This window comes from Momordica charantia, assembly GCF_013281855.1.
Source record: "Momordica charantia cultivar OHB3-1 chromosome 8 unlocalized genomic scaffold, Mcharantia_2.0 BLBB01000008.1, whole genome shotgun sequence".
Classification (NCBI taxonomy): domain Eukaryota; kingdom Viridiplantae; phylum Streptophyta; class Magnoliopsida; order Cucurbitales; family Cucurbitaceae; genus Momordica; species Momordica charantia.
In genome coordinates this window covers 2,477,008-2,499,608 of record NW_028275166.1, presented here as the reverse complement: position 1 = coordinate 2,499,608, position 22,601 = coordinate 2,477,008, and the positions used below count along the sequence as shown (strand labels likewise).

Sequence of the window (22,601 nt, the reverse complement as noted above, 5' to 3'; positions counted from 1 at the left end):
AAGTATATATACTTTCAAACTATGGACTTTTGGATCATACTGTAATTAATACTTATACCTTCTTTTCACGTCATCATTTAGTTTTTTTTTTTTTGAAAATATGTCATCATTTAGTTAATATTACTAGTAACACATAATTATAAAAAAATAATCGTAATTTTATAATTAATTTTTTGGAAATTGGGACAAAATTAGAGAAGAGATATATTTGTAATTTGAAAAATGAAAAAGAAATAATAATTGAAAATTGAAATGCCCGTTGAACTTGAACTTTTCGAAAAGAACCGGTTGAATTTAAGGTACAAAAATGGCCGCTAGTCTCATAGGCGTTAAATCGACTACGGTCCAGCATTTCAAAAACTTGATTGACTTTAACCATAGGGTTTGAATCTCTCAGTCCGCCCTCTTCGTATTTGAATATGGCTTCACTCTGATCTCGCTCATCTTTTCCCCCCCTCTCTCTCTCGCTCGCTCGCTTGATTCTTCTCTCTTGGATCTGCCTGCGTTCGAGGTATTGATTGATTGCAATGTCCAGGTTTTTAACATCTTCGTCTGCTCATCTGCATTTCGCTTTTTCGCCAGTGAAGTAGGCGAAGTTGTTTTTATAAGCGTTCTATTTCTACTGAATTTGTAAGTTCGATCTGTTTAATCAGGCCTTCTTCCAATCGACGCCATGCGTTTTTCTTTCTTTCGTTTCGTTTGATTCAATGGTGATTCTGATTATAGTTGGTATTTCATCTATAAATTCGTTTGAAAGTGGATTTCTGGAGTACGTTATTAGTTTAATTTTGAGTTTAGCTCCAATTCGTGTGTGTCGGAGCTTTAACGATTTGATTGCTTCCGATTTTGATTTTCTAAGAGTAACTTCTTTCGAGTTAGGTTGATTATTTACCTTGCCGGAAATGCGTTCTTGAAACCTAGAAGCGAGGGCCTCTGGTTGTTCTTTGCTCATCTTTAAAATTTGAACTCCAGAGATCTTCGATTGTAATGGTTCGAGACGACGGATTCCGAATATAATGATTTTTTTCTATCTTTTGTTTGATCTTTCAGTAGCGTTTTGTTGACTTCAGTTACTCCGCCTCAGGAATTGAGTCTGATGATTTCCATCGATATATGTTTCGTTTCTGCAGTTCATCTGATTGTCGAATGAGAAGTAACTTCTGCCTCTTCTTAGGAAGAGTAGAATGATTTGGAGGAAATATTCGGTAGAGAGTTGCAGTAGAGTTGGATTTGGGCTATGCAGCTTTACTTGCCAGTCGAGGAACTATGGAAGGTGATCCAGCGCTTTGTACTCCTTTAGATGTGCCTGGTGACAGTGGTCAGAATATTCGAGCTCTGCATAGGTAATTTCTATTGAAAAATCATCTACCTTCTTCTAGTTGGATCTCATGTTCATCTACTTATCAATTCTCCTTGTATTTAATTTTGCTTTGACTGAGAGTATCAAAGCCATATTACTTATCCAAATTTGTACATATGATCGAACAACTTCTAGCCGGAGGACAAGTGGCCCTACAAGGCGTTCCACAAAAGGCCAATGGACAGCTGAAGAGGTAACCTACTATTTTATTGAGATGCAGAAGAACATATAATCATTTTGGTCCTTTAAAACTTTTTTCCTACAAACAAAATTTCTTCAATCAATTTAGGTTTGCTTTATATATTTATCATTCCTTCCATCTCTATGAAGAGCTTAACCTTCTTCACTTAGTACACCATAATTAGTTATTCACACTGAAGTGGAAGTGTATGTTATTGCTTTTCATTGTTCAAATTTGAAGTATCAATCTCAATTCCATTTCTTCCTTATATCTTAGTCTGTATGATGGACGTCTTATTTGATTAGGATGAAATCTTGCGGAAAGCAGTCCAAAGTTTCAAAGGCAAGAACTGGAAGAAAATAGGTAATGATGAAAATATACATTTTTTCTCTTTACAATTATTGCTGCCAACACCTGGAACACTTCTCTTCCTTCGTAATCATTCGTACATTTGGGACTTTCACATTGGTAATATTTGTTAACCAATTCAATATGTTGGCTAACCAACCTGTTTAGGTACTTCAGCTAATTGCCTCTTTACCTAATATGAACAGAGAACAACTGTGGGTTCATGATATTGCAAAACTAGGAATTAGGGAGCTATAAATTTAAAGATAATATTTGACATATTGTTTTAGTCTTAGATAGAATAGATAGAATGGATTACTAGTTCATATTATTAAATTTTACTTTATGATATTGTGCATGGAGCTTGGAGGGATATGAAGAGCAAAGGAGACAAAAAATTCATGCGTCTTGTCTGTTACATGCAATCATTAGGTTTTTGGTTCGATTCTCATGAGTAGCCAAATACTACATGCAATTGTTAGGAACTTAGGATATTTTAATCTTGATGATCAATATTCATCAAAACCATACTTGCTTATGATTGTTTGCATTGACGCTTGCTTTCTTTTCCAATCAAGGGCTATTTAATGATCTTCACATTGTTTCACTTTTATGATGTCCTATAAGCCAGTTGCCTAATCTCAAATTTGGTTGTATGTAGCGGAATGCTTCAAGGATCGGACAGATGTACAATGTCTACATAGGTGGCAGAAGGTTTTGAATCCAGAACTTGTTAAAGGTCCCTGGTCCAAAGAGGTTGTCTGTCAAAGACAGTAATTCTCTCTTGTATTAATTATCTCTTTATATACATGTTTTCACTTGATTACCCACTTTTCTTTTATGACCTGATGAGTTATTTTGGAAACCGTATATAGGAAGATGAAATAATTGTTGAATCGGTGAAGAAGTATGGACCTAAGAAGTGGTCCACCATAGCACAACACTTACCTGGACGTATCGGTAAGCAATGTAGGGAAAGGTATGATCAGAAATTCTCTGATGTGACACCTTTAATATTTTCACTTCCTGAAGTTAACTGTGGACTATTGATGTCAATACATATTTATTGAGTTGTGCTGTCCATGTTTCCGCCGACTTTGTCATGCATGGTCCTTCTGGTTCTTTTTCTGTAAAATTTTTTTACATAAACTTTAACTTTTTATTAAATCAGGTGGCACAATCATCTAAATCCTGCCATAAACAAGGAGGCATGGACACAGGAAGAGGAGTTGGCGCTTATTCGTGCTCATCAAATATATGGAAACAGATGGGCAGAGCTAACAAAGTTCTTGCCTGGCAGGTAAGTTCAAATTCTGTGCAACATAGATGCTCGGATTTTCAGTATTTATCTTTTATAAAGAGCATTTCTGTGTTATGAAGTATTGTTCTTTTACTCGCACATTACTTGTAATTCCTTATGAGGTTCTTCATGTTAATTGATGTATGACTTGCTTGAGTGCACTCTCCTTTTCAGAGCTTCATTGTTTTGAATTTATCTTCTACACTGCTGAGATACCCATCAGAATGATGTATATTTGATTGTCAACAGGACAGACAATGCTATAAAGAACCACTGGAACAGTTCTGTGAAGAAGAAATTGGATTCTTACTTGGCATCGGGTTTACTTGAACAGTATCAACCCCTGCATCATGCAGTGCAATCCAGCCTACCTATGCTTTCATCTTCAAGGCTGCAGAGCAGTATAGATGATAGCAGTCTTAAAGGGACAGAAACAGAGGACATATCTGAAGTCAGTCAAAATTCAGCTATGGTTGCTTGCTCCAATGCGGTTACACGCACAAAAGAGGAATGCCAATTTGCTGAAGATGCTTTTCTAAAAGAGGAACCAATCTCAACACCACGTTGCCCGGAGCAATATCATACTTCTTTGGATGACGTCACTTTTTTGATTCCCGAAATGCTCTGTGAATTGGGTTGCTATGTGAAACCCCCTGACCAAAATTTCTCACAGGATTGCAAAACTTCTGCAACTGGGGATAACCAGTATAATTTGTACGAAATACCAAATATTTCTTCACTAGAATTAGGTCATCAGGAGTTGTCACAGTTTCAAGCAATTGGATCCCAGGAAGTAGAGAATGTTTCACATCAAGCTTCTGTTGGATTTAGTGCCTCTGCTGTCGAAAATATGGCTAGGGCTTCAGATAAAGCTGAACATATGTTGATATCTGATTATGAATGTTGCAGGGTCCTATTTTCAGATGCTATAAACAATGAATCTTTTCCTTCTGAAAATACAAGGGATGGCACAGATATGGTTGACGTGAGTGGATATGCACGTCCTTTGCACTGTCAATCGTCAAACATTGAAATATCTGAAACAGATAGAAACTTATCGTTGCAATTGTATCATCATTCAAGATCCGGTGTTCTGGATAACTCATGTTCTCAACCTTTTCTAGCTCCTTTATTGGTTTCTGCTAATGATGATACTTATGTATATACCAGTGAAGCCAGTCATATATTTGAAACTCTCGAACAAGAGCTTGTAGCTAATGGACGTGATGGCTTTATCTACTCCAATGAATCTGCTGGCACTCCTCCCAAGGATGGTTTGAAGAGTACAGAAGTCCAAAAGCAGAACTCAAAGGATCCATCAAATCTGGTTCCTGTAAATACTTTTTGTGAAAGAGAGAATACACATTCAGATCAACAGGACCTTGGGGCTCTTTGTTATGAGCCTCCTCGATTTCCAAGCTTGGATGTTCCATTCCTTAGCTGTGATCTTGCACCATCCGCCAGTGAAATGCAGCAAGAATACAGTCCCCTGGGTATCCGTCAACTTATGATGTCGTCTATGAACTGTCTTACACCATATAGGTTATGGAATTCGCCTTCCCGTGATGATAGTCCAGATGCTGTGTTGAAAAGTGCCGCTAAAACTTTCACTAATACTCCATCAATCTTGAAGAAACGCCATAGAGAGTTCTTTTCTCCTTTGTCGGAGAAACGAAGTGACAAAAAGCAAGAGATTGATGTTGGCATTAGTAGAACATCTCAGAGTAATCCATCGCACCAGACAATCAACTCTAGAAACACTGAAGACAAAGAAAATATTAATCCTTCAGGGGAAGTGAGGCAAGAGAAGCCAAGCAATGGGCTTCCGGAGAAAATTTCAGATAGCTGCAGTTTCCAGGAGAACATAAAGCAAGAAGTGGACAATGCTGTGACAACTGAGGGTCTCGAATCTGTTGGCCAAATAGTGAGTTACTTTCTATGTCTTCTTCTCAAATTATTTTCGATTGACTCGTAAAATGATCATGAGACTCGTCCTTACTCAGGTGCAACAGCCTTCACGTGTCCTTGCTGAATGCTACCTGAACGACTCGCTCTTATATTCGACCAACCATAATGGTGTTAAAGGAGATGAAGATAGGAATTCAAGTGCAGGAATTACTGAAATTCAGTGTAGAGCCTCAACAACTTCACAAGATCAAGACTTTCCTTCAAAGTTATCATCTGACAATCAATTTGCAGTTGCAAAATGTCCTGTTGCCAGTGGAACGAGTCACGAAAGCCATCCTCCAACAGCTACGTGCCTAAACTCCGAGTACACGACAGCGCCCCCTGAGGTTATGGGTGATAATGCCACAAAGGAGTCCTCCATTGAAACTGTAACCATGTAAGATTTACTTCTCCAACTCCTCAGTTTACCTTTTAATAGTAATTTCTGGAAGGAATCCATACACAATCCCAGTTACTCCCGCAAAATTTTCTTACGACTCTCTTACCCTACTCTGATTTCCATAGCATGTTAAATTCCTACGCCATCAACATTTGCCCATCTTTTTAAGCTAAATTACAATTCTAATCCATGAACTTAAAAAGTTTAATAGGTCTTTAAATATGAAAAAGTGTCAAATAATTCCCTAAATTTTTAATTTTGTATCAAATAGGTTCCTGAATTTTAAGTGTCCAGGTTTTGAAAAATGTCGTGACACTTTTAAAATTTAAACATCTATTAATATAACATTGAAAGCTTATGGACTTATTAGACACAAGGACCCATAAACACAATATTGAAAGGTTTAGGGATTAAACTTATAATTTAGTCATCTCTTTATTTATAGCTTTTAAATTGGGTAATAGCTTAATACTCTTTTCCTCAAGTATTTGGAACGGCCTCTTAGTTGATGGTGTTTGTTTCTAGATTTGGTGGAACTCCGTTCAAGAGAAGCATCGAATCGCCATCGGCATGGAAGTCTCCTTGGTTCATCAACTCTTTTCTATTTGGTCCAAGAATGGACACCGACTTACCAATGGAGGTATTATTATAACTTCTAGTTTCTCTTTTTATTTTTTGTTTGTTGGTTCATTTTGATTTTTGGACTTCTAATAATTTTCGTTCACGCACTTCAGAACGTTTGTTTCAACGTCTGTATTTCTAGGAAAGGAATATTTTAGTCCTCTTTTTTTCATTTTTATTTCATGACACCATTAATTTATTGTGTGAAATTTTAGCAATGGAAACTAAAATGTTCACTTTTTTAAAAATGAACAAAATAATCATTTAGAGAGTACAAATATTTGAAATAAACAAAACAAACATTTTGAGAGTACAAATGTAAGAATCAAGGGTGATAGTTTTTAAACCTATTTTGTTTTTTCTTCTGCTCTAATGGTCTGAGCGTATGTTCAGGATGTTGGATACTTTATGAGCCCAGCGGATCGGAGCTACGATGCAATTGGGCTGATGAAACAGGTGGGTGAGCACACTGCCGCCGCGTGTGCAAACGCTCAGGAGGTTCTGGGAAACGAAACGCCACAATCCCTTTTGAAGGGAAGACGAGGGAAATTTGAGAATCAGTACAACGAGAAGAAGAAGAATCACGTAACCAACTCCCAGCAAAGGGTCCGTTCCACTTCGGCTCCGGATATTTTGGTACGTTTTTTCTCTCATCTCTTTCTCACTTTAGTTTTCATGGAGGAAATCACAAAAATAACAGAATCAAATATGATATATCACATTTATGGGCGCCTTTTAAGTTTACAGAAATAATCGAAACTTTTAAAATGTAGAAACTAGCCCTAACATTTGGATATCATATATGTAAAACCAAGAAAGATGTTGCTTTTAAAAAAATATGGTAACATAATGTTTAAAAATAGAACAATGCTCTAATATTAATCCAGTAGGTATTGATCACTATTAAAAAGTTGATAACAATTCATTGTTTTTAAAAAAATATATAAAATATCTTTCTTCTGTATCGTTATATATATATTTCTCTCTTGGTTATCAAAAACATAATACCTAAATACTATTTTTAAGTCTTATCCTAAAAATATATTGTTTTGTTATGTGATTAAAAGAAAGTAAGAAAAAAATTCTTTCCTTTCGTATAGTATTTGCCAAATTGGTGTAGGACTGATTTCGTATTTAAACTTAAAAACACGTATATATGACTGTTTGACGACCATATTATTGGATTTTATTTAAGCACGGAAAAAAATTTTATATGTAATATGTAGAAAAATACAGAATTTTGTAATTTTTCATTTTAATTATATTAACTATATATTTTTTACATATTAGTAAAATTTATGTCCACATGATAATTTTATTATTTTTTTTGTTTTAAAAAATTAAATTTATTTATTAAAAATGTATTTTAAATTTTAAAGTAAATATTTTTCTTTATTTTATACTCTCTAAAAGACATTTTTTATGTAAAAAAAAACATTTTTGAAATTATAGCCAAATTTAGAAACAAAAATTTTGAACAAATAAATTTAAACTTCTACTTTTAGGTTTTAGATTGTGCTTATGCTTAGGCTTTTAAATTTTTTTAGAAAATACTAGTTAACAAACATAATTTAATTTTCTCTCCTTTGTCCCATGGTGACATTTTTTGAATAACAAATTCTTTTAAATTTTCAAATCTAAAAATAATTTCACAATAAAAATTAAAAATTACCTCGGTAAAATTAAAATAAAAACAATACATATATATATATATATATATATATATATATATATATATATAGATTTTTCATAACAAACTGCCAAACAGCCAATTTGTATCTATCTTCGGTCGCCAAGTTTTCTTAGTTTTCTTAATTAAGAGGAAAACATTTATTAAAAATTTTATATACTTTCGAATTTTTGCAGACGGAGCGACGTACTCTTGACTTTAGTGAATGTGGGACACCTGGCAAGGGAACTGAAAACCGAAAATCCTCTACTGCATTAAGTTTCTCAAGCCCCTCCTCTTACTTATTGAAAGGATGCAGATAGAAATTTCAAAATGTCAAAAATAGCATTCGGCTATCGTGATCCCTAGTTAATTTAATTGTTTTATAAAATGTATGTTTATGATTTGTTCAAATCTCTTAAATTATTTCCTTTTTGGGAAAAGTAAAAACATATATGGGGAGAAGGGGATTACGTTTGGCCTTTCAAATGTATTCTTTATTCAATAGATAAAAGATGTGTATGTGTTCACCATTCAGAAATGTAACTCACTCACTTTACCATTTTAATGTGAATGGATCCTTCTTTTCACGTATTTAAGTCAGTTAAAAGCTTTAAAAATGTTATTTTTCAAAGTTAAGGTGGTTTTAAACTAGAAGACTTCAAAAGAAAATTATACTCAGTGAATGGTTCATGTTAATCAAAATTGAATCACAATTGTGTTTTTGAAAAGAAAAAGGAAAATGAAAATAAATACTATAAATGTTTAGATGACGAGATCTATTCTCCATTTTTTTTCCTAAGAGGAGCAATCATCATATACATACCCTAAAACAATTGAAAACTAAGAAAGTATCTTCTTACTTGGTGATAAATATGCATTCTGCTAACTACTCAACATGTTGGAAGTCATAGAAATATTCTTACTCATAAACCTGGTTTTACCTACTTTTAAGTTGAGTCTCTTCCTTACTATTCTTAAATTAAAAAAAAAAAAAACAATCTTTTCCTTACATTTCTTCGACATTTGCTCGTGTCCATGCTAATTTGCGTACACCAAGAAAATTAATTTCTAGATAAGTGGTAATCATGAGGTTTGTATACATTCTCTCTAAATCATTTTGATTTACCTTGCTCCTTTGAACCAATAAACTATCATGAATCCATGATAGTTGTTGCTATGGTAAGATTAGTTAAAGAAGAATATTTTAACACATCTTGTCCGAAACTACTTCAGTTTTTTATTTTATTTTTTTGTTGGGAAGAGACTTGACTCACCGGAGATATTATCTCTCTCCTAATTGATGTTGGACCAGAATTAACATTTCATCGTTTAATATATTTCAATGATTATATATGTTTATGTTTTAGAAATGATTGTAGAGCTGGACTTTATTCTCTTACCTTGTATGGCGACTATTGCGATAATTTCTCCAATAACTCTGTTGATTTCAGCTTCTTAATTTTCAGCTTCTGTTTTACCTTCCTTATTGGTACTCATATCATATGAAGCTAGTACCATCCTCCATAAATAGCAGTCACTGGATAGCTATCTGAACAAGTTACGAAGATTAATTATTATTATTAAAGTTCTTATTTTCTCCTGGTGATACTGTGAGCATGTAGTGTATTATATTCTCGAAAGGAGAGCTCCTTCTGTTTTATTATTATTATTATTATTATTTTTTACTCTGAACTATTTGGAAGAAAGAGTTGTTCTTGATCCTACAAACGACTTATACTTTATTACTGCAAGTTCAAGCAATGGAAAAAAACATGAGGAGAATTTATTTAAAGATTTCCATCAAAGGAAGTCAGTTAACTTTTTGTTTGTTAGTTTTTTACTCACAAAAAAGTTCTTCAAATAACTTCTGTTTTCTTTTTACCTTTTCTTATTTCACGATATTACAAAATCCAATCTTATTAGTACTTTACTTTTTTCACTAACAGGTTGTATTGCAAATCCAATCCATTTAGATTTTATTTATTATTTTTCTGCTTTAAATACTATCTAAATTACGGATATATATGACATAGTACAGAATATAAAAAAAGAAAAGGATTCAAAATGTCGAAATAAAGAGTGAAATTATAAACTTAGGAAGTGTGAGGAATGTTAATAAAACTTTATACAAATTCTTTCCTTTTTACTATGATATCTTGTAATTTTTTTCTAATTAAATAGCAAAAAGATAAAATAATTTAGTTTAATATTTGAGATTTAGCGACAAAAAAAAAAAAAAACTCAAATAATTTTAGAAAAAAAAAACGAAAAAAAGACTAAGTTGAAGTTCAATACCGGTCTATTCCTCATCGACAACCATTCCGGAGTAGAACTTTGAGTTCGTTTTCCTTTTAGCTGATGCTGCATAATAATAATATTTGTTAGGAAATCAAAAACACCGCTAAAATTGAGGTCAATTGGATGTAGAGAATGTGATCTGTCAAAGACTCATATGCAAGAGTCACTTACCAGTTAAAATAAGAATCTATCAGCAAGACTGTGAATAATGAATTGGTTGAGAGAATTTCGCATAACATCACCAAAGAGCAGTAATATGATTTCGACAGAAAATTTTAATGAGCAATAGAGGTTATTAATTCGAGAAAATTTGCCTCTCAAAAACAACTCTCTTCGATATCCGCATATTTGGCATACTCTTGAAAATTCATGCTACCAACACGGATAAATTTTTATCAGCAATTCAGTTGCACAAAAGACGATTATAGAAATATCGACGTTTTGCCTGCTTTTATAGATTCGGATCATCGAAAAACTAGTAAAGATTTGAAGATCGAATATCAAGAGCATCAACCTAAAATATACGGTCAAATACTTCTGATCTTCCTGTCGTTTAATTGCTGTTTCCAGGAGGGGCGAACTTTAGGAACGGCTTGAACCGAGATGAAGAGACCAGAAGAACATAGAAATAAATGCGATAATATGGATGATGCACACAAAATATTGGCAGAATAATAAAAAAGGAAAAGAAAAAAAAAAGATAGATGCGATTGTCTTCCATCAATTTTAAGCCTGGAGAAATCTACATTACTCTGATTTACCAAAATCCACTAATTCGAAGTTTAAAATGGTAAAGACAAATAAAAAATCGTCTGGAAAAAGAACAAAAACGCGAAGGATGCATCGCGTAAGAAGAGAAAAGAGAGAATCTAAACTCCTTTTTCCTGGAGCTTCTTCAATCAAGCAGAGTGAACATATTTCCGGAATCAGAGACAGTGAAATAATACTAATACATACCTGCATCGGAAGATCAACTCGCACAGAACACGTACAAAACAAACGGAGTTTGAAACTGCAAAATTACCGGAAATCTGCAACGAGAGAAGTAGAGACGAGACCTGAGAATGCGTACTGAATAATCTCTCCATTCTCCCCATAGCCCAGACTGTTTGAAAACGGAAGTTCAACCTCGACTGAGAAGGACGAGCCTTTTATACCTTTTTTTTTTTCCTTTTTTAATTTTTATTTTTAAATGGGCTTTCACCGTTTAACCTTAGCGCGGATTTCAACATTTTCTAAAGCGCAAATATATCTCGTCGACGTCGGCCCCGACCTCTACTTTTAGCAATAATACGATCCCTAGATGCTTTAGGCTCACCATTGTTTAAAATAAAAAATATAACAAGTTATTTAAAAAAAAAAAACATTTATCAGCTCTTTACTTTTTCAGAAGCAGTAAATAGCCTTTATCTTTACCCTCTAAGAAAAAAATAAGTACTAACCCAAAGCCCATCAGTACTTATATAAATTATTTTTATCAAACCATCCAATAATTTCTACTAAGTTATCTTCGGATTAGCACCTAGATCAGTTATAAGGCTGAAAAATGCTGCCACCAAAAATGAGATTGTATAATTTCAATTCACTTCTGGCATAAATTTTTTTAAAAAGTTTAGTTGCACCATCAAAATACATCATCAAGGTCTAAAGTAGGTGTCTATTTAGTCTCTAAGTTTCAAAATGAACATTAGACATTTCCTTCTTCTCCGACAGACCTTGTCTACACCATCCGACAACTAAAAGTGTTCATTTTGAAACTTCAGGGACCAAATAGACATCTACTTCAAAGACCAAAAGCGTATTTTTCTCCAATATATATTATATTCAGCGAAAAGAAGGGAGAAAAATCAGTGGCAATAACTGGACAAATTCAGGTGAGATTGATGCAACTGGACATCATTTATAACAAATTGCACGCCAAAAAATTATTGGAGGAAGCTGGAATAATGTTGCTGTAGCCAATGTCTGGTAACTTTAAAACGTTGGTTGTATGAAAGAAAAATTACAAAATATATTTTAAACGGGTTATTAAAAAACATACAAATTTTCACACTTGCCTCCAACTAATAGCAACCACACTCAATAATTTACAGTCTACGGATAAGCTGTTGAAGCAAAAGTTTCCAAGAAACAAAAAGGTTACACAGAATGTAAAAAGAGAATAAGATAAACAGAAGTAACCGTTATTAAATATAAGACCTAAAAGGAACGGTTAAGTTTTCATCACTCTGCTCCCAAAAGAGTGCAGGAGAGGATGAGTAGTTCTATAAACTATTCACAAGCTATCAAGATCATGGGAACAGATGAAACCAAAGCTCGACAAAATTGGCACTCCCAACCGAGCCTCGAAATCAGTATCAAGTATTTCGATATGATATTAGTCGACTCTCAGCAAACACCCGTGCATCTTTGTCCCTGATGGATCTTCAGTGAACCGAAATTTACCCGTCGATAACTGAATTAATGGACATCTAACTACTTACTTGGGAGCTATGTGCCTGTTAGAGTTAGTATGGTTCATATGGGATGTTACGCCTTCGTAGCTATCAGATTCATCTTCTTCATCAGAGGATAAGAGAGAAGATCCCATCCAAGCCTTGAATCCTTCACTGACACGCCTTTCCACATCGGGAGTGATCTCCAAGGGATTTGCTACCAACATTTCCAGCCCGAGGTTTTGACCACTGAGGTCTCCCTCGTCAAGAATGGTAGCTGCTTTTCTCCTTAAAAAGAATGCAGTTCCTCCATAGAGAATAACTAGACCCCATGATGTGATCTCATAACACCAAAACAGGGGCACTGCGCAGCTCCCACCCAAGGTGAGAAGACTTGAACCAAGAAATAGTGCCAAAAGGCCAAAGATGATGGCAAAAACAACATTCAAGATGGTAAGACAGCGAACTCCACCTACAAATAGCAACAGAAAATAAATATACATATGAAAAATTGGGCATTTACAAAGCAATTATAAAGACAGTCATACAGAATTTCTTTTACATTATTATATTTATTATAACTTAATAGAACACAATATAGTTGCTTAGATGGCATGAGTGTGAAATTTGAAGGGTTGTTGTTTGCCTCTTTTCTCCGGTAAAAAGAAAATTTCATAATGATATACATCCAGTTTAAATGACAAAAAAGAATTAAGGGCACCAATCCTTTAGCAGGTGGGGGTGTGTTCAGTATGTGTATGTGACCGGGGAGAAATAGAGGAAACTGAAAACTGGAAACCATCAAACCTTCCACTTAACCATAACTAGAAGAAGACGGAATGTGAAAGCAGCCGACCAGGGGAGAGCATTATATATTTAGTTATTCCACTTAGCAGTGTGGAAAATCTTGTATTATTTCTAAAAATAACTTCATACAAATCGATAAATAGAACTTCTTTTTTCTTTTAGTAACTAAAAGTCGACTAAAAGCAGCTAAAGAAAATCCGAACTCAGAAAGCTTTTAAACTATCATACTTTCCTTCTTTTATAACATCCAAAATCAATGATGACAAACAGCACAAGAACTTAAAGCAGCCAACCACGAGAGAAGATAGGGCTTTACCTCTTCTGGATGCACAGTAGCTATTCTCAACTACTTTCAAGCAACCGTGTCTAGTTGGACCAGAATAAGCAACAATTATGCCTGCAATATACGTTAATTAATTAAGTAGATAGCAGATACTTCATACTAACCCCAAAACAACTTTCTTGATAATTGCACCCTTAAACAATGTTCAATTAACCAAACACATCATAAAAGAAATTGGTAGAATTCAAACAAAGCCTGAAGTCTGATTTTGCAAATCATGATTATAAATATGTGACCGGCATGCCGCTTAAGAGTTTGGAAGTTGGAGCATGTAAAAGAGAGTGTAACATTTTCGAAGATTTTTTTCTATGGTAGAGTGCAACACATACCAATGGGCAAACATGCAACCATAGAGGTAAAAATCTAAACTCCAACAAAGTTTCAAACCAAACATCAGAAGTGACTCAGAACAAAAGCAGCTTGATTGTAAAGAAAGAAGGAAACTTAGGAATCTTAAGGGGCGAGTAAGCTAAAAAAATAGAAATTGGCATGATTCCTCCTACAGATAAAGGATTGTCCTCTTGCGTAGAGATGACAACCCATCTTGTCTGTTATATCATTTGGCACCATCGAAAGAATACGTAAAAAATTAACTAGGAGAGAAAACTCTAAACAGCCAATACCAATAGATAAAGAAGAAGATATTCAGACTTTTATTTCTGGTACCATTGCTTCCTCTGCTATTAAAGTAATCGCATAACTCTCCTCTAACTGGTATTTGGTTTATCCTCGGCAGGTTTAAAGAAAAAACATAATACAAAAGACTCTTATATCTGAAAAATATATGATGGACCTCTTGAACGGAAGTTATGTAGGGTGCAGGCTTGGCATATAGCTGAAAACCATTGACGCAAATTTTCATCAACTAGCTTTGTTGTGTAGGGACAATTCTAATTGAAATAGCTAACCAGAAACCATGAAGATTTGTTGATGCATACATTTAACTGCAAATAGGGAATGGTCCACACATCGACAAATCACATATTGATGACTATGTATTTTCACAGACACATTTAAACCAACCTACCTCTACTACAAGTAACTTTCCAAGTCTCGATCTTAACCCACTGCAGAAATTAGTCAAATTCAACTCCCGAGCAACAAGTCAAAATCTTTCATAATCAAAAACAAGTCCCTACTTCTTAAACTCACTTAAAAGAAGTCAAAATCTTATTAATTGAGCCAAAACCAATGGACTCTCATAATCGCGGATCCAAAATCTCCTGCTAACGCCTAAAAGAGTATAATAAATGCCGCTTACCCGCAACAAGATAGACAACCGATGCAGCAAATGCGACTACTGAGGGGATGAACACGAGCATCCAATAATAGTCCACGATTTCTTGATTCGTGAGATAAAAAGCTCCAAGAACAAAATCAGATTCGCCTCCTTTTCCATTTACGGGGAGAGGCTGAAGCCTCCTGTCGTTGCAGAATGGTCTATTTGCGATGTCGTTGGGGAAGACTATGTTCAGACTAATAGTAGTGCATACAATAATTGCGAGCCCTATCAAAGCCACGAGAGCCATAACCAACGGTTTCTGAAGCTTGCCCCAAGCTTTTTCTTCTTCGCGGAGGTTCTCATACTCGTGCTTTGGCATGAACGCCTGGCGAAGTGCGTCTCCAATAATTGCCATCTGAGCCGAAGATTCCTCGTCACACAAAACCTAGCTCAAACCCGATCAGGACGACAGCTAACTGAATAGAAATCTTCGTTTAGAACTAATTCTTGGCATGTCACATATACAATGGATCCAGCCAGAATCGAATACCGAATTGCAACAACTAAGCAGAAGGCTATCCAGAAATACTAATAGATTATGGTTTCTTGTGAAGGGAAGTTGATAATTGATCTTGGTTTAGGACTTCATGCGACTATTGACGATCTCCGATGAACCCTAATTGAAATGGCGGTTGAACGGGGAATTGCTTGTTCCAGTGATTTGTGGGAGAAGTTGAAAATGGGTTTAGGGAGAGAGAGAGAGAAGAGAGGTAAACTGTTACCGTAGCTTTCAGGCTGAATCTACAATTCACATTTCTTCCCCACCAGAATCGCACGATCTTCGGGATTTGGCGGTTCTCTGTACAGTGATCGGCGCCTTCCGGCGACCGCAGGGTTAATATGTATTTTCTTTCTTTCTTTTTTTGGGTTTAAATCCTATTTTTTATCCAGAATTTCTGTATTTAATTCGTTGTAAATTTGAAAATTTTTAAGTATTTATTGTAATTTTTTTTTGAAAAAGATTTATTGTAAATTTTTATTGGTTTTTTAACATATATTAAAAATTTGACCTCTCTTTTATTAGATCTGATTAAAAAAATGTTTATCAAATATAACTGTTGATATCAACTAAATGAATAAATAAAATAACTTAGACTTACCAAATACCAACATTTGGTATTTGTTTGGTGATTTATAAAAATAATATTATCCCAAAAGCTTAGTTCTATTTGTGTTTATTAGATACTCACTTTTAATTTTGTATTCTTTTTTTCAATTTTGTATTTAATAGATTTTTACTTATTTTACGTTTTAAAAAATTAACATATAAACTCTTAAACTCGTAATCTTGTATCTAACCTATTTGAATAAGTCAAAAGTATTAGATATAACCCCATGAACACGTTTGACATTTCCATCGACATATCCATGTTTTCATGGGTTCAACATCGACATAATAGGTAAATCAACATTTGTATCCTAGTACAAGAAAATCGACAAAAGAAATATCAACAAAATACCACTAATACATACATAAAGATTAATTATTTTTAACTAATTTAGAAATAGGAAAATGTTTATTTATTCATTTAAATATTTTTTACGGTTTTTAAAATTTTCTAACTTTTAAAGAAATATCCTTTGATATCGACATTTTATCCATATTCCCACGAAATTGAGACCTCAACATTTTCATCGACATCGACATTTAAAACCTTAGATATAACATTGAAAATTTAATAATCTATTATAATTTTTTTAAAGTTCATAAATTTATTAAATACAAAATAAAAAAAATAATTAAGAAACATGTTGAACACATACACAAAATTTTGAACTGCACTTATAATTCAACCTAAAAATAATAAACTAAGGTACTCATACTACCGTAAGTTGGGTCAAAGTACTTTTTAGACCCAATCTAATTATTCAGGTTATAAATTTATCAAACTCAAATAATTATTATTAATAATAAACTTAATATAATCTAACCATGAAAATGTTAGTTTGGATCATTCAAATCACTCATTCAAAATATTGTATAGCAAAAAAAAAAAATTGTTAATATCTCAAATATTTATTTACATATTATCTAACATTGAATCAAATTTTATAAGTTAATATTTATTTATACGGAAGTTTCACAAAAACGATTAAAAGGTGTTAGAAACCCAATAATGCATAAAGAATTATGGAATGAAACAAACTTTTTAAAAAACTTTAATATATAATTTTCAGTTCAACTAATAGAATTTTCATTTATTTGCATTCTAACCAGTAGAGATGTTTATTATGCTAACACAATGAATAACTTTAAATCTCGACAATTAGATTAGGATTATGTATGAGCCAATTTAGCAGATCAAATGAATTATACTCTCGTAAACTAAATGATGAATTATCATATAAGGTTTTAAATATTGATATTCATATAAATGTTAATGTCTCAATTTTACGGATACATTGATGGAAATATTGATAAACGTCGATGTTTATAGATGGTGATTTTTTATATATATTTAATATTTTTCGATCTTTTTAAATAATATTTGAATGCTGATTTAGTTGATGTCGAATCTATGATACATGTATATGTCAATTGAAATATTGACATGTCAACAAATAATTAATATTATAGTTATTCTATGACATGTCTAGAAAAATATAGATTAAATTTAGTCAATGATAATGTATTAATTGTCAAAACAAGCATAGCGTGACATATACTAAAAAAAATTGACAATGTATTAATTGAAAAAAAAATATCGCTCAATCTCGCGATAAAGTTATAGGATTAAAAAGTTTCCTCTGGAAGATGCCGTGTTATTCCGACATCAGAGGGCTGGACATTTCGGAATATAATTAATTGCGTGGCCTCGTTGTTGTCATTTTAATTAAAAAGTAGGCTAAGCAACCCACTCACCAATACAATTTGAGTAAACCAGTGGAACTACTTTTCCATGCACTGGAGAGATGAGATATTTTCCTTTTCTAAATAAACATATCTGACATGGATATTATTTTCGTTCGAAATATCATTAAATGTGATTTTCACATATGTTGAAGGTAAAATGGGGGTGGGAAGTGTTGTGGGCATGCTTGTCTAGGGTGTGTTACTCATGGCCGCATGTCCAAACCATCCTCACCACTCGCTTTCCTTTCATGTCTTTAAAGCTTTCTAGTGTAATTTTCTTGTATCGGGTTTTTGGGGTTGTAGGCGGAATTTGGCCGAGCGGCTTTGGAACTAGGTGTGTATTAGTAAGATATGTAAACACGCCAAATTTCAAGCCAATCGGAGTTCACACGGGCCCTGTAGGCCACCGAGTGACTCCTCGCCACTTAGGACGTCTACACCTGCCACACCAAAAATGCCTTATAATGTACCTTAGGGGGGACCAAGTAGTCATCAAACCTCCCCCGACCAAGTGTTGTATACTTTCTTGCAATCAAAGCTTTCTTGCATCCAATATCTACAATGCTTGTTTTAAAGATGTTTTCAATTGTTTTTCTCTCTCACGTTTTCTAAAACCAATTTTCTCCTAAAACGTGAGCGGAGGCTAGACCCACGACCGAGATTGTCCGCAACTTACAGTTTTTCCTGACTGACTTGCTCATTTGAGCTAGAGCAAGTGCCGCACAATCACTCGAGCTGCTTTGAAAAGGTGCGATTGTGACAAGTGGTATCAGAGCTTAGTTAGCTCCTCGACCCGAAAAAGTCTGGAACCATGTCGGCGACAAAACAACTAAGCAAGTCGCACGTCGACCGACTGGTAGAGATAGAAGAACAACTTCTCTACCTAAGAGAAGTCCCAGATTCCCTCCGTCTGCTGGAGGCGCGAGTTGATGAATTCTCCGAGAAGTTTGGAGAAATAGACACAGTGAATGCCCGTGTAGACGGGTTGCCGATACAAGATATAGCCATGAGGGTTGAGACCCTAGAAAGCAAAGCTACGCGTCCTGGTAGCTTCGAACGTGGAGATAGTTCCATGAACCCAAACACACAGATATAAGTACGTATGGGTGAGTTAAACAACTCGCATTCCGCAATGATGCAATTGTTTAACGAAATGACAGAAGACTTCAAAGTAACCATCGACACCCTCCGAGCTGAGATGACTGAAATAAGCACTAGAGTGAACATAACCATGCGAGCCGTGGGAAATCAGGCTCCCAACCAAGCGAACATGGGGTTCAACAAGTTGAAGGTCCCAGAGCCCAAACCATTTAATGGCAATAGAGACACAAAAGATCTCGAGAACTTCCTGTTCGACGTAGAACAGTACTTCAAGGCTACGGGGACAACGTCAGAAGAGATGAAAGTGACTTTGGCCACCATGCATCTTACTGATGATGCAAAGCTGTGGTGGAGATCTAAAGTCAACGACATTCAGAATGGTCGATGCACGATCAATAGCTGGGATGACCTGAAGAAAGAATTGAGGGGTCAGTTCTTCCCCGACAATGTCGAGTTCATGGCTAGAAGGAAGCTACGTGAACTCCGACACACTGGAACAATTCGGGACTACGTGAAACAATTCTCTGCCGTGATGCTGGATATTCGCGACATGTCAGAGAAAGACAAGGTGTTCGTCTTTATCGAAGGATTGAAACCGTGGGCCAGAACCAAGCTGTATGAACAAAGGGTACAAGACCTTGCCACCGCCATGGCCGCTGCCGAAAGATTGCTAGACTATAACAGTGAACCATCCCACCCGAAAAAGAATGCTACAAACCCCACTGGGGGAAACAAGACGTTCAAACCCTTTACCCCAAAGAGTGGGGGAGCTGACAAGAGACCTCAAGGCCCGAATCCCGGTCCTTCCCGAGGACCCTATCCACAAAGTCAAAACGCTCAAAGGCCGATGTCATGCTTCTTGTACAAAGGTCCCCACCGGGTAGCTGAATGCCCACACCGAGCTGCCCTTACTGCCCTTCAAGCATCCGTTCAGTCGTGCAATGAACCTGAAGTCGAAACGGATTGTGAGAAGGAAGAAGACGAAGAAACACCTAGAATGGGGGCGTTAAAATTCCTATCTGCCATTCAAAAGAGGGTCAATGGACCCAAAAGAACGTCCGAAAAGGGGCTTATGTTCGTAGATGCTACGATCAATTGTAACCCCGCAAAGAGCACCATGGTGGATTCGGGTGCAACCCACAACTTCATATCAGAACAGGAAGCCCGCCGACTGAAATTGACTATTGAGAAGGATACGGGTAAGATGAAGGCCGTCAACTCCGAAGCTCTACCCATTGTAGGAGTTTCTAAAAGAGTGATGTTGAAATTGGGGACGTGGACAGGCAGTGTCGATTTCGTAGTAGTTCGCATGGACGACTTCGACGTTGTACTGGGGATGGAGTTCCTCATCGAACATAAAGTCATACTGATGCCTCTGGTCAAGTGTATGATTGTCACTAGTAATAGTCCCACTGTGGTCACAGCTAGCATCAAACAACCTGGTGGCATAAGGATGATATCCGCGTTACAGTTGAAGAAAGGCCTCAACCGGGAGGAACCTACCTTTATGGCCATTCCGATGGTCGAACAGCCGGTGGAGACAAGAGATGTCCCACCTGAAATTCAAGTTGTCATGAAAGAGTATGTTGACATAATGCCAGATAGTTTACCGAAGACCTTACCTCCTCGACGAGGGATTGACCACGAAATCGAGCTCATTCCAGGAGCTAAACCTCCGGCAAAGAATGCTTACCGGATGGCTCTACCGGAGTTAGCCGAACTCCGAAAGCAGCTAGATGAGTTGTTAAACGCTGGGTTCATCCGCCCAGCTAAAGCTCCCTTCGGAGTCCCTGTGCTGTTTCAGAAAAAGAAGGATGGGACGTTGCGTCTGTGCATTGACTATAGAGCCCTCAACAAAGTCACGGTTCGCAACAAGTATCCCCTCCCTATCATAACCGACCTGTTTGATCAATTACATGGAGCTAAATACTTCACGAAATTGGATCTCAGGTCGGGCTACTACCAAGTGCGTATTGCAGAAGGTGACGAGCCTAAAACTACTTGTGTGACGAGGTATGGGGCTTTTGAATTCCTCGTGATGCCTTTTGGATTAACGAATGCCCCTGCCACGTTCTGTACTATGATGAATCAGGTCTTTCACAAACATCTCGATCAGTTTGTGGTAGTTTATCTAGACAATATAGTGGTATACAGTCCGACGCTGAAAGAACACCAGATCCATCTCAGGTTGGTCTTCGACAAACTAAGGCAGAATCAGTTATACGTAAAGAAGGAAAAGTGTGCGTTCGCACAAAAGCGGATCACGTTCCTTGGCCACGTGATCGAACAGGGGCAAATCAGTATGGACACAGATAAGGTAAATGCGATCCAAGAATGGAGAGTCCCTACCTCTGTGACCGAGTTGCGCTCCTTTTTAGGGTTGGCCAACTACTACCGACGATTTATCGAAGGATTCTCAAGGAGAGCCTCCCCAATGACAGAGTTACTGAAGAAAGGAATGACCTGGATGTGGTCGAAGGAAAGTCAGGACGCCTTCGAAGATCTAAAGGCGGCCATGATGAAAGGCCCAGTACTTGGGCTAGCCGACGTGACGAAGCCGTTTGAAGTAGAAACGGATGCTTCAGACTACGCTTTAGGTGGTGTCCTTCTCCAAGACGGTCACCCGATCACTTACGAAAGTCGCAAGCTGAATAATGCGGAACGACGTTATACCGTATCAGAGAAAGAAATGCTAGCAGTCGTTCACTGCCTCAGGTCTTGGAGGCAGTACTTGTTGGGCTCATATTTTGTGGTAAAGACGGACAACAGTGCAATTTGCCACTTCTTCAATCAGCCTAAGCTAACATCCAAACATGCCAGGTGGCAGGAATTGTTAGCCGAGTTTGATTTTAAGTTTGAACACAAGGCAGGAAAGTCCAACCAAGCTGCCGACGCTCTTAGCCGTAAAGAAGAACATGCGGCCCTGTGCATGTTAGCCCACATTCACACCAGCAAAGTGGACGGGTCGATCCGTGACCTCATTAGAGAATATCTTCAAAGAGACCCATTCGCCCGAACTGTGGTCGAGCTGGCTAAGACCGGGAAGACCTGCCAGTTCTGGGTTGAAGGGGACCTATTATTTACAAGAGGAAACAGACTGTACGTGCCAAGAACGGGAGACCTGAGAAAGAAGCTCCTACATGAGTGTCACGATACTCTATGGGCTGGTCACCCGGGGTGGCAACGGACTTACGCCTTGCTGAAAAAGGGGTACTTTTGGCCAAGTATGCGGGAAGATGTGATGCAATACACGAAGACCTGTCTTATCTGTCAGCAAGATAAGGTAGAAAGGACTAAAATAGCAGGGTTGCTTGAACCCCTACCAACTCCTACGAGACCATGGGAGAGTGTGTCGCTCGACTTCATCTCTCACTTGCCCAAGGTAGGAGAACATGAAGCCATTCTTGTCGTTATCGATCGATTTTCCAAATATGCAACTTGCATTCCGACTCCCAAGATGTGTTCCGCCGAGCTGACGGCGCAGTTGTTCTTTAAACATATAGTAAAACTATGGGGAGTTCCGACGAGCATCGTTAGCGACAGTGATGACCGATTTACAGGAACCTTCTGAACGAAACTTTTTTCTATTCTGGGTTCAAGCTTGAACATTTCCTCGAGTTATCACCCACAGACCGATGGTCAGACAGAGAGA

The 22,601-nt window shown here is 36.4% G+C and overlaps 2 protein-coding genes and 1 long non-coding RNA gene across 7 annotated transcripts; 1 reads left to right on the top strand and 2 right to left on the bottom strand.

Moving 5' to 3' along the window:
* Positions 1 to 326: 326 nt before the first annotated feature.
* On the top strand, positions 327 to 8,421 carry PC-MYB1 (Homeodomain-like protein). Of its 4 annotated transcripts, none has more exons than XM_088127388.1 (12): positions 327 to 511; positions 1,175 to 1,343; positions 1,496 to 1,553; positions 1,847 to 1,904; positions 2,551 to 2,645; positions 2,765 to 2,868; positions 3,061 to 3,189; positions 3,439 to 5,113; positions 5,193 to 5,533; positions 6,062 to 6,176; positions 6,551 to 6,793; positions 8,024 to 8,421. In XM_088127388.1, the coding sequence occupies exons 2-12, from the start codon at positions 1,267 to 1,269 to the stop codon at positions 8,147 to 8,149; spliced, it is 3,021 nt and encodes a 1,006-aa protein (XP_087983514.1). In that variant the 5' UTR covers positions 327 to 511; positions 1,175 to 1,266; the 3' UTR covers positions 8,150 to 8,421. The 4 variants fall into 4 exon arrangements, with proteins under 4 accessions (XP_087983514.1, XP_022131744.1, XP_087983513.1 ...); XM_022276052.2 differs by having other exon boundaries at positions 1,131 to 1,343; XM_088127387.1 differs by having other exon boundaries at positions 327 to 535; positions 1,131 to 1,343.
* Positions 6,682 to 11,331, bottom strand: LOC111004834 (uncharacterized). Of its 2 annotated transcripts, XR_002600654.2 has the most exons (3): positions 10,125 to 11,261; positions 9,230 to 9,378; positions 6,682 to 6,821 (listed from the first exon to the last, which is right to left on the bottom strand). It is a non-coding gene; the product is annotated as an uncharacterized LOC111004834 (long non-coding RNA). The 2 variants fall into 2 exon arrangements; XR_002600653.2 differs by lacking the exon at positions 6,682 to 6,821 and having other exon boundaries at positions 8,735 to 9,378; positions 10,125 to 11,331.
* Positions 11,332 to 12,152: 821 nt separating this feature from the next.
* Positions 12,153 to 15,859, bottom strand: LOC111005105 (uncharacterized). The gene is made up of 3 exons (XM_022276492.2): positions 14,974 to 15,859; positions 13,686 to 13,766; positions 12,153 to 13,034 (listed from the first exon to the last, which is right to left on the bottom strand). The coding sequence occupies exons 1-3, from the start codon at positions 15,347 to 15,349 to the stop codon at positions 12,607 to 12,609; spliced, it is 885 nt and encodes a 294-aa protein (XP_022132184.1). The 5' UTR covers positions 15,350 to 15,859; the 3' UTR covers positions 12,153 to 12,606.
* Positions 15,860 to 22,601: the final 6,742 nt, after the last annotated feature.